This window comes from Botrytis porri, assembly GCF_014898465.1.
Source record: "Botrytis porri strain MUCL 3234 chromosome Unknown BPOR_004, whole genome shotgun sequence".
Taxonomy (NCBI): Eukaryota; Fungi; Ascomycota; class Leotiomycetes; order Helotiales; family Sclerotiniaceae; genus Botrytis; species Botrytis porri.
The window spans coordinates 2,886,522-2,898,999 of record NW_024066078.1 but is presented as its reverse complement, the minus strand read 5'-3'; the positions used below and the strand labels follow the sequence as shown (position 1 = coordinate 2,898,999).

Sequence of the window (12,478 nt, the reverse complement as noted above, 5' to 3'; positions counted from 1 at the left end):
GTATCTTGTTTTAAAAACAATTTTCTATTCTTCGTTTTCCTTTATTCTAATTAAATGGTATTCGTTTTATAGATTCATTTTAGTAAATATTGTTACTCCATTTAATCGATCTCTTAATTCTATAGCTAATGGAAGTGGATATTAATCTTTCTTTATAAACATATTGAGCTTTTTGTAGTCTATAATTAATCTCTTAATATTATCTTTCTTAAGTATTCATATAGTTAGACTTACTATTTAGGATATGGATTCCCTAATCCATCCCTTGGTCAAATTGTTATCGATATATTCCCTGAGTGTCTTCAGCTTATCAATTGATATTGAATAAATTGAGATGTATACAGGCATCTTGTCTTCCTTCAATATTATCTTATAATTCTGTAGCTTGTGTTTTAATAAAGCCTTATGAATCTCTGATTTCTTGAATATATGTTTGTATTTCTTGTATTGTTTTAATATCATAAGTTCTTCTATTTTGATTGCGATTTCCTATTATATTATTGACTTTTATATTTATAGAGGAAGTATATTGGCCTTTGCTTTTAATAAAGGACTCTAAATTGAGTGTTCTACATTGTTAGGGTTGTTCGTATTCAACTCCCCTTGGTATATGTTATATCTCACGAACGCCTTGAATGTATTATTGTAACCGTTTTTACACTGATCAAATATCACTATTTCTTATAACCAATCTATTCTAAGATTGTATGCCTTCAATTATAGTATTTCTAAGATGATCTATTGTTAGCCCAATGGCACAACATCAAGTTATATAACCTCTAAGTATTGGGTTATATTCATTTGTATTAGTTGTATCTCCTATGAAACGTTTCCATCAGATTCTATTAGTTGTCCGTCAACTAACTACAATTAATAGGATTTTTGTTTCTTTTGAAATGAAACTTCTAAGTACTTTACAAATTCTAATACAATAAAGTTTCCTATAGCCCTTGAATCTATTATAGCTTATTGTATTTATCCGTTTATTTTGATCTTATAGTATATCTATTCTACTTATCCTATAGCATTTAATTACTGAGTAACTTGTTTTTTATTTGTTTTCTTAAATTATTGATTCCTTATCTTTCTTTTCTTAGGGAATCATTCAATTGCTTTTTTATCTGATCAATGGATTCTATAGAATTCCTTATAACAAGTAATCCAATTCATCATTATATAATCTACTAATATTTCTTCCTTAATATATTCTTTTGTTATAAAAGATAATGGAATTCGATAATACTTTTGTTCTCACAAGTCTATTATATTTATACCCTTTTAGTTTTGTAATAATTTGTCTAATAATTTCCGGAATTCTTTATTAATGAAAATCTCAATTTCTTTAGTTTTAATTAAATATTCTTGGAATATAAAGATAGTGTTAAGTTAACCTTTATTGAATTTAGGTTTGAAATTGCCTTTCTTTCCTTTTATCTTTTTACTTCGGCAATCCGCTATCTAATGCTCTGCTTTTCTATATTCAAAGTATAAATGGTTTTCTTACCTTCGTCTTTTCTTTAAATCATTATTCTCGTTCTTATAGTATATAACATTTAGTTTCATAAAATCCTTATATCTTTATAAATTGTAATATAATCTATCCTCATTCTTTCAATAACACTCTTGCTTATTTATCTACAACTTATATAATTGTTAGATTTGTTTATATCTATATAAACGGTTATCGGTATTGATGGAGCTTTTGATTAATTTATTTAAATTATTATCCTTCTTTTCCCTATCAAATTCCAAATGTACTTCTAATTTGAATCCTTTATAATAATTATTTATAATAGTAACCTTATCCTATTTAATTATTCCTATATATCTTTAAAACTTTATAATATACTTCAATATTAACCCTATCTATTTGAAATTAAAGATCTTTTCTTTTGTTACCTTTAACTTATTAAAGTCTCCAAAGATCCTGTGGATCTTTATCTTAAATCCTTCGAAATTATTGAAAATGGTTTTTATAAATTATATATATTCCCTATCGTTATACTCGAAATAGTTGTACAAATATAACTAAATCTATTTACCTATCTTGTCTTTAAGGTATAATACAGTTCAAATACTCTTAAATTCCTTTTCAATAAATTTATCTTGATTGAATCTAAAATAGATTTCGAGTTGTAATAAAAAGGTGTTGAGTTCCTATCAACTTTTTTAATACTTATTTAATAAGGCAATCTTGAGTATTTCGTTAATAATAATCTTCTTAAAAGTATCAATCATTTTGATATTATTGAAGTTGCTTATTAAGATCTATTAACTTCTAAAAAAAACTATTGACTATCATACTGACAATTAGTATTGAATTAATACTTGAAACAAAAAGAATGTTTAAAGTATTACAGGAATTATTTTTAAGGTTACATGGAAATGTCTAAAGTTCTTTTAAAGTAATTTAAATTAAATTTCAAGTAGGAATTCAATAAAGTTATAATTAATTATAATTCTTATAATTATAATAATAAAACTAATAATTATTCTTAAGCACAAAGTTTTACATTATAATAAAACCCATTCCCTATATAAACCTTCATACTAAAGTCGACCAACAAGTTAATCAACAAGTTAATCAATAAATCAATCGACTTTTAATCATATAATACTTATCCCGTAATTCCTATTATCCTAACTTGTTCTTTTATTCTAGAACCTAATCCCTTAGAACATTACTAATCCTAGTGAAGTCTTCTTGCTTATTATATTCTGTCTTTTCTAGGACCTACTATCCTGAGAACTATATTTTAGGTTTCTAGGGTATCCTATAACTAATACTATATACATGCCTAAAGCATTTCTTGAGTGCCTAATATCCCTTAGTATACTACAGCTGAATCATTGAGGCCTATAATACTATTATAGCCTATAAGTTAGTGATTCTACAGCCTATTACTAATCCGTTATAACATATTATTCTCTTTATAATATGCTTGAAAAGCTATTGATTTATAGCTTTTATACCCATCTAATATTAATATTTAATATTTGCTTTTTCTTTAATTTTTAATATACTTATTGAAATGTTTTAATTATTTTAAATCTATTTTATTATTTATTTATTTATTAAATATAGATTTAATAGCTTATTCTATAGGAAGATTAGTTTCAATATACTAATTGAAGAGATGGATTTATCCCTGAACCACTAGAAATAAGGGAATAGTTTTACCCTCTCCATTTTCATATATTATTACTATAGTTTATTCTTAATTACCTAATTATATAGATTTACTTCTATTATATTTCTTAGTACTAATAATAACTATTACTATATATATAATTCCTATTATAAAGCTTAGTTCATTAAAATTGTAGAAATCTTTATCCAAAATATTATATTTCGTTTATATATTTGTAATTAATCGAAATCACTCTTTAATAAATTTAGAATCCTTATAGAGAGCTTTTTGAAAGTTATAAACATAATTGAAATATATCTTTAATTTAATTCAATACTTTACGAATTAATATACCCAGAATTTTCCAATATATTTCACATCCTTTAATTTGAGAATATAATTCGTTATATCTTTTATATTCTTGAGTTTAAATAAAAAACCTTTTAAATCTATATCAAGAATATATTGAATAAGTATTTCCTTTTTTAATTCAATTAAATTATAACTTTTTAATCGATTTTCAACTATATTAAATTTACCTTGAATTCTATCACCTAATATAATTCGAGATATACAATAAAACTAAGCTGCCTTTCGAATTGATAATTTTTTATCTGATTCAATAGCTTGAATAACTAAGATTATACATACTTCTTTAAAATAAATTTTTATAATTAATTATAAAGAAAACATATATTGAATATAAAATAATAATTTGAGGTAAAAGTAGTTGATCCATTAATATAGCCGACCCACTGATAAACTACGTTATTGATATATCTTTTATAAAATATTTCTTGAAAAAAGTAAGGTTTTTAAAAGGTTTTCATTTTTCATTTTTTTATATTTAAGAATCTTTTTTTTTATGATTGAGATTCTTTTGTAAGGTTTTTGAGTATTGAAAAGTTTGAATTATTATAGGAATTTATAATTTAATTCCTTTTATTAATTATATTCAATATAATAAGTTTATTATTAATAGTATTGATATTAATAGTTTTAATAGAAGTATATTAGATTTTCTTTTTTGATATTAATAACGATATTTTCTTAACTCGAGTAGGTATTAATTTAGTGACTTTAAAAGGGAATAAAAATTGATATTCTGATTTGAATATAATAAAGATTAATGGGTTTTTCCAAGAAAATCTTTCCTTAGTTTTTTCGTGTTTTTCTTATTCATTAATAGATTATATATATAATAATAGTTATTATTAATACTCTGAGATATAATAAAAGTAAATTAGTATAATTAGATAATTAAGAATGAACTATAATAATAATATATGGAAATAAAGAGAATGAAATTATTCTCTTATTTCTAATAATCTAAGAATAGGTTTATCTATTTAATTAGTATATTTAAATTGATTTGTCTATGAATTAAGCTATTAAATCTATATCTAACAGATAAATAAATAATGAAATGTAAAGTAGTATATATAGATTTATTAGAGAAATATTCAATTTTTTAGAATTTAATAGAGAATCAACTAATAAAAATATTTTTGAAATAATAGATCACTTCTTTAAAATATTAACTAAATAATATTATTTGATTTTAAAAAGAATTTAAATTTCGATGATAAGAGGATTATATTATATTCAAGTTAATATAAAATTACTAAAAGTTTAGTAGCTTTAATAAATTATAGAATATTTCAATCTAAATTATATAATTCAAGATCTAAATATATTATATTTCATCGTTTAAATATTATAAAAAAAAGTTCTTTTTATTAAGTTATAAATTAAATTAGAGAAAGCTTATTGAAGTTGATGAATATTCAGAAAATTAAGTATAAATAATATTTGAACTTGAAATAAGCCTAGTTTTCAATAATTAATAACTTTTAATTGAATTGATAAAGAAAAATAACAGTGATTATATCATTAAAAAATTCTAATTTCAAATATTCAATCATAACTATCTTAGAGTTTTATATTAATAAAGAAATGAGCTAGCTAGGGGCTAAATATATAGTCTAAAATCCCATCAAATTTTTATTTCAGTGGGGAAATAAACTTGTATGTGTCATTTTTCCTGTCACCCGCGAGGGTGGTTAGGAAGCATTACGTTGTTAAGTCTTACTCTTACTTGGTATCAGATATAATTGTTGCGATATGTTCTGGCATAATTCTCAGTCGCCGACGGCATGTTGATGACGCCTCGAGTAGGGTTCATTCGCCCAATACAATAGTGTGGATAATGGTGGACTCTCTTTTTAGGGAATAATACAGATGTGCGGTTTCTTTCTGCTGTCTTAGGAAGAAATGTGGTGGCTTCAAGTAGATTTCAATCTTTCAAGAACATTGTTTTCTGTTGGGGAGACTATAACGAGTAATTGAGTGTACTCTCTCACATTTCCAACTCAAGTTATAGACGATCGAGTCCGTTCCCAAATGAAGAATACGTGATTGACAGCATTCTCAAGTAACGGTTTATCTCAAATGTATTTCACTAAGCTCTATTCCCTTCCCGGTACCTTGCCTAGTGATTCCTTCAGCTGTTGCATAGCGTTACAATATCTGTCGGCACGAATTGCTTCAAAATTCCCAATAAAGTTTGCAACGGAACCCAGTCCAGATTTCCATGGCTTGACTGCATAGGTTGTCCACTATACAATACTCTTGCAAAATGACCATCAATAGCTGGGCTAACAGGGTTCCGAAGTTTCCAAATCTCCACAGCAATATTACTCCCCATTCCAGGCCATCTCAGAGCATTTATACCCAAAGCGCCTGCCACCGGACCGATATCCCCATCATGAACAAAAGTATGACCATACTTCCCTCCTTTAATTGTCCCATTTGCAACATTTTCCAGTCTTGAAACTATCTCTCCAATAAATAATCCCTCTACAACTTGGATGTATTCTTGAACATATGGATTCGCCCTCCAGTAATAATTCCACTCCCAGTCTCCAGCTCTGAAGACCTCATCCGCCATTTCTTGATTTACGCAGTTTGAAGCATTAGTCGGAGAGCAAGGAAGCGAATAACCATTGCAGAGTCGAGCTTGGAAGTTATCTGCGAAATGATCCATTGTCCCTTGCCATGCACTAGAGTCTGCGTTGAACATATTTCCAAGTGTAGTACGTAGGGCTGATGTAGCCGTCAGGTGAGCTTGCCATTCGGCAGTTGACTTGATTTTAGCTAGTGTCGAAGCAATGGCGGGACAAGAGTACCCTGCATTAACTGTGTCGAGTGAACTTGCTTGTTGATGAAGAGAAATTGATCCTTGATACTTGGGCCAGATTCCACGTAGTACCCCTCCAGCACTTTGTTGCGTCAAAGGTGACTCCGAAGAGCGAAAGTAAGTTTTCTCCAACGATGGAGTTGTGGGGAAAAGACTCAATTTACCGGTGGCGCCATACACTCCTGAAAGATCCCGGCCGTGCTGGTAGCCATCTGATAGGCCGCCGATTGTGAGTTGTGGATATTGGCAAGTTCCTGAGATATAGTTGCTCAAAAAAGGATTGTGTGGATCTGTATATGTGCTAGCATGTACTGGAATGGGCTGTTCCAAGGTGGTATCCTGAGGTCCAGCATACAGATATGGGAGAATATCTGAGCAATCGAACGGCACGGTCTAAACAAAGTTAGCAAGTTCACCGACATCGACGCGATATCAATTGACCTCTCCACTAGGTAAGACATTATACATAGTCCTCCTCTGATGTCTTTGTAAATACTCCAGATAGACGAGATCCGCCTTGACACTTCCATTGGCTACAGGTGAAGGAAGTCGATATTCTTGTACTCTTGGATGGGGCATCGAGCAGTAATCGTATGTGCCATATGTTATGTTTGAAGTCGTAGACTTCCCACGAGCCGAATAAATACCACCATACGATCCAAGTGAAGTATTTGTGATGTATGAAGTGTCATTGAGGCCGGTTGGATAAAAACTATCGAAAGCAGATAATGCAATTGTCCCCTGTGATCCCGCCAGCAATGTGAAGAGGGTAAGTTTACCGGCGAACATGATGTGATATTTTGCTGACAGTATCAAGAACCCTGAGGCAAAGCCAACTGTATAGAAAACCAGCCACCACTTCCACTTGGTTATTGGCTTCTGGGAGTGAACCTCCATTTAAACATATATAGAGGGACGGTACAAGGATATAAGATATAAAAATGTTTAAAGTTTCGATGCAAACTCAGGCCGAATGGTTTTCTCTTCCATTAGAACACCAATCAAAGTGGGTGTTTCGACACATGTGTTTCTCCACGAAACCCCACGTGGGAGTCAGTCAGCAAGGAGAGGGGCAACTTCCTTCCAACACAAATACTTCTTTCCCGGCAAAACTCACAAAATTCATATGAGTTGATATTTTCAACGGTTAATATCAGAAATAGCACTCTTTTATATATTGATATCAAAAATATTAAAATTGATATTTTAAAAAAACTAATACTTTTGATATTTTTATTTTGAACATTTTTGTTCTAAAATTCAACTTCTTAATAAATATTATTTTGATTTTAAAAATAAAGAAAATATTATTATAATTTTTACATTAGTATAATGATAAAAAAGTAATATTTTAATCTCAAAGTAGAAAATCTAATTTTATCTTATAGTATATTGAATTTTTATCCTGCGATTCTAGTAAATGAAATATGATTTAAAATATGGTTTTAATAATAAATTAAAAAATCTCATATCGAATACAACTTTAATAATCTTAATTAAATATTTTAATTTTATTAATCTATTTCATAGATTTATTTTTAAAATTAAATAAAATTAAAACCAAATCTAAAATATTATAACTTTTAATCTTGAGATTAAAATAAGAAAAAATAATTTAGAATAAAAATATCATTTTTGAAAAAGCATTTAAAATAAAAATATCAATGATACTAGTTTTAAAAAAAAGAAATACAAATTATAATATTTTTAATATCAATATATAAAAGAGTACTATTTCTAGTATTTACTATACTTTCAATAATATACTATCGTTCTCTTTATAAAATACTTCATATTAAGATATAGACTATAATCCTATAATGATAGAATTAGTACTTAACAAAGTGAACTCTTTGTTATTATAATAGATTCTTTAATCTTTTAATTATATATTGAATAAATCGTTTTGAAAGTATGAATACAATTAATTTAAATCTTGATAGTTTACAAAGTTTATTTTAATCAATAGGGTGTTACGACGGGTAACATTGGATCACGTGACGAGTGTCATGTGACAGGACGTTGGAGCCTTTGGAGCTTAGGATCCAAGGGATCCAAGTAGAACAGAACCATGGGTTTCGTAGAGCAGGAAGGTCTATATAAAGGAATGAGTTTCATTATAATGTAGAGCTTCGTGCTCAAGATCAATCATTAGTTTCATACTATAGTTACGAGAATTGCAACCAGTTACAACCTTATTGAATTCCTACTTGAAGTCTAGTCTAAACCACCTCGAGAGATCTCTAGACACTTCCACGTGACCCTAGAGGCAGCTCCCGTAACATAGGGTTTTAATGAATTTCTTAAATTTTGAAAGTTAATTTTAATTTTTACTTTAAGGTAATTATTTTCAAATAAAAAGGTTTATTTATATTAAAATCAGATTATATTATTTATTTAATACATTTTGTATTATATAGTATAATAGTAAAGCTTTTAATTAAAGAATAAATCGAAGGTGAAATAATATAATTAATGAATAAACTCTTTTTTAGATTTTCGGTTAATATTTTTTATTTATTTTAGTTTTTATGTTTACTTTTCTTTTCCTTTTCTTTAACTTTTATTCATCTTTATAACCTTTTTCTAGTCTTTATATATATACTTTTTCGTTCACCTTTTTTATGATTTATATTTAAAGATCTTGAAATCTTAAAGACCTTTAAGAGCCCTTATTTTCTTTTTTTCTATTAAAATTCAATAATAAATGAGTTACATTTTGTACTGATAATATTTATTATTAATGAAATCAGCGTTTTGTTAATAACAAAAGAGAAATTAATATTATTATATATATAATAAAAATTTGTATGGGGATTTATATTGAATCTCTTTTTGTTTGTAATATTAACTTTGCCACCACTGTGTAATACCTGGTCAATCTTCTCATACCTCAGAAGGGTTAGTGCGAATCCGTACTTCGTAGTGATCCGTCGTGGTCGCGCTTTATTAGCATCGAAAGTCTCAATGAACAATATTGGAATCGTTCTTATCGATGTGAAAGGAGTGTAGAACTATGACTGCTATAAATCTAAGATTACATATCGATCCACTAAAGTCGCATCACAAAAATTGAGCCCGGCAAACTAAGTATTTATCCGACCCTCCATTTCGACGATCACTTTGCTAGAATCCACCTAGATCTCACACTCACGTCAAAAGGAAACTACATCTCATCGAACCTCCAAACACATATTTAAAGGGGTGCACTAGACAATCAAGTGCATTTGGAGTCGGTGTCATAGAGCAAATAACTCATTCTAATTCATCGTACAACGGTAACATATATTGACCCCATACAGAACACAATTTCAGCCCCTCGTCTATCAATTTCTGGATCAAACCTCAATCTTGAAGCTTAATCACTTCACGTCGCCAAATCTTTCCGTCATAACACTGCCAAGTGTTCAATTAAAATCGGCATGCTCGTTGCTATCACCAACTTTTTAATCGCTTTGGCAATATCATGTGAAGCTTATGCTTCCCCAATATCACGTCAAGTCAGCGAGTCACATGTTTCACTGGAAGAATTTGCCCTCCAGAAGCTCCTTACAGACGCATCTCCGATATTTGGGAACTATGCTGGCAATCAATTGAATACCTCGACTTGGATGAGCCGGTATATTGATTCCACAAAGCTCGTACATATGAATATACCAGGGACTCACGATACCGCAACTTGGAACTATTCTCTCGCCACTCAGTCCGCGCTGTCTGGTGTTACATCTTTAGGAAATCAAGTCCCTAACCCACCAGAATATTATCGCTGCCAAAATAGTTCCATTGCAGATATGCTCAACGCGGGAATACGAGCATTCGACTTGAGATTTGCCTTGGACGTTACCAACACCTCGATTGTATTTTGGCATAGTCAAGCTCTTCTATCGCAGACTGCAACTTTGGATGATGTGCTCTTTAGTTATTTTCATTGGCTTGATAAGCATCCCTCTGAAGTAGTCTTGCTTAGCCTTCAGTATGAAGGTAGCACGACGGAATACGGAAGAAACGATGAAGAAGCACAACTCAAGTTGTTCAATATTCTCACATCACCAGCAGCAACAAAGTATCTCTTACAGGCAAAAAATGAATTGGGAACTCTTGGTGACGCACGAGGCAAAATTATTCTTCTTCGCCGCTTCGATCTTGATCAATTATCAGACGCTTACGAGAACGCTTTACCTGGCCTTCATTTCTCACCCGCTCTTTGGGTCGACAATTCCCCTGACATCGAAATTATTTATAATACAGCGACCGATTATACAGCATATATCGAGGATAACTATGAGCCTCAAACTTCAGCTCAGTCAAATGCAACGGTCAATATTCAATCAAAGTACAACGTCACAACGACACATCTGTTGAAAGCAGCAGATAAGTCTCTAGCACCTGATAGTTTATGGTGGACTTGGGCCAGTGGAGGGAAGATCTCAGATGGTGTATTTCCTGAGACCATGGCCATTGGAAATGGGACAGAATATACACCAGCTGGGGGTGTGAATCAAAACTTGATGACATTTTTAAAGGGGATGAATGGAAAGAGGGTTGGAATTGTCATGTTCGACTTCTTTGAGACGCCGGGAGACTTGGTCGAGACTTTACTCAGTCTGTAAACATGCTATACGTTTGTTAGATTGTACCATAATACGAATAGCTTATCAACCATATTATTAATCTTCTTGTCCGAGAATGATTCTACGAAACTGAGTTGTGCCAAGCCGATCATTTTACATGCTCTGATTGAAATTCGATTGTATTTTAATTTAATTTTTCAAGTTTATGTTGTCCCTGAGAGGAACATGAAAAAGATCAAGAAGAGTTTTTTCGAAATAATTCTTTAATTTATATTATATTCGAATTATAGAATCATTCTATATTCTTTTTTATAATTATTAAGTTAATATTTATTTGAGTTGAATAATTATTAATATTAATATAGGAGAGGAGGTATATTATACTTATTTAGGATATTAAAAATCAATATTATAATCTATTTTATACTTATTATATAATTCATTTCAAATTATTAATCTTCTTTACTATTAAACTTTAAAATCCTTCTATTAAAGGAGCAATATTAATAAAACAAAATGAGAATAAAGATAATAGATTTTAAATAGAATCTAGTTTAATTAAAGTATTGAAAAGAGAAGATTAGAAATGAAATATTTTATAGAATAGAATTAGAATTGAAATCGTTAATATTATAAATAGGATTTGAAAACCTGAAGATTAATAATTTAAAAATGAAGATATTTTTATAATAAGATAGTAATATATTAACTACAAAATTAATATATTAGAAAGAGTTGAATAAAATAGGAAGGGATACTAGAAATAAATATAAGAAGTAAAGAATTATAAAAGTTGTAATAAAGTAAATGAGAAAATTGAAAGGTTTTATAATATACGGTAATAATCTCATATAGTATCATTTCATATATTGATACCTCAAATATCAAAAGTATTAATTAGGGTTTAGTATATACTATTTCAGATTGTTTTGATTTTCAAAATATTATTATTTTAGTTTCAATTTGAAAAGTGTTAGTTTGATTTAAATTTATAAGGATATTGATATTCTGATTTTTGTTAGAAGTGTTAGTATAATTTAAATTTATAAGGATATTAATATTCTGATTTCAATTTGAAAAGATTAATCTAATTCAAATTTATAGGGATATTAATATTCTAATTTCAATCAAGAATATAAACAAGAATAAAAAGAAAAAGAAAAAGAAAAAGAAGAAGAAGAAGAAGAAGAAGATTAAGAAAAGTAAGAAAAGTAAGAAAGTGTTACGAAAGCTGCCTCTAAGGTCACGTGGAAGTGTCTAAAGATCTCTCGAAATGATTTAGACTAGACTTTAAGTAGGAATTCAATAAGGTTGTAATTAATTATAATTCTTATAACTATAATAATGAAACTAATAATTGTTCTTAAGTACAAAGCTTTATATATAAAGAAACCCTATTCCTTATATAGATCTTCATTCTCTATAGAATTATAAGACTTTATTCTATTTAGATCCTTTGAATCTTATAGATCTAAACATTTATTCTTCAATCCTCTAGATCCTCTAGGTCCATCACGTGACCGTTTGGCCATGTGACGCGGTATGTTGGATATCGTCGTAATAGAAAGATAAGAAAA

General features: G+C 29.0%; 2 protein-coding genes across 2 annotated transcripts; one reads left to right on the top strand and one right to left on the bottom strand.

Annotated features, from left to right (window-relative positions):
* Positions 1-5,259: 5,259 nt before the first annotated feature.
* EAF01_003764 (uncharacterized protein) lies at positions 5,260-7,279 on the bottom strand. Its single transcript, XM_038912018.1, has 2 exons — positions 6,772-7,279; positions 5,260-6,723 (listed from the first exon to the last, which is right to left on the bottom strand). The coding sequence occupies exons 1-2, from the start codon at positions 7,225-7,227 to the stop codon at positions 5,635-5,637; spliced, it is 1,545 nt and encodes a 514-aa protein (XP_038773253.1). The 5' UTR covers positions 7,228-7,279; the 3' UTR covers positions 5,260-5,634.
* Positions 7,280-9,752: 2,473 nt separating this feature from the next.
* On the top strand, positions 9,753-10,940 carry EAF01_003763 (uncharacterized protein; the record flags this gene model as incomplete). The annotated part of the gene is made up of 1 exon (XM_038912017.1): positions 9,753-10,940. The coding sequence occupies one exon, from the start codon at positions 9,753-9,755 to the stop codon at positions 10,938-10,940; it is 1,188 nt and encodes a 395-aa protein (XP_038773252.1).
* Between the last annotated feature and the right edge of the window lie 1,538 nt (positions 10,941-12,478).

What these genes read in the sequence shown, in the direction of transcription:
- EAF01_003764 (XM_038912018.1), bottom strand. Translation starts at nt 7,227, where the DNA reads ATGGAGGTTCACTCCCAGAAGCCAATAACCAAGTGGAAGTGGTGGCTG. An exon ending in ATGTCTTACCTAGTGGAGAG is followed by an intron (nt 6,724 to 6,771) that starts GTCAATTGATAT and finishes AACTTTGTTTAG; the next exon opens with ACCGTGCCGTTCGATTGCTC.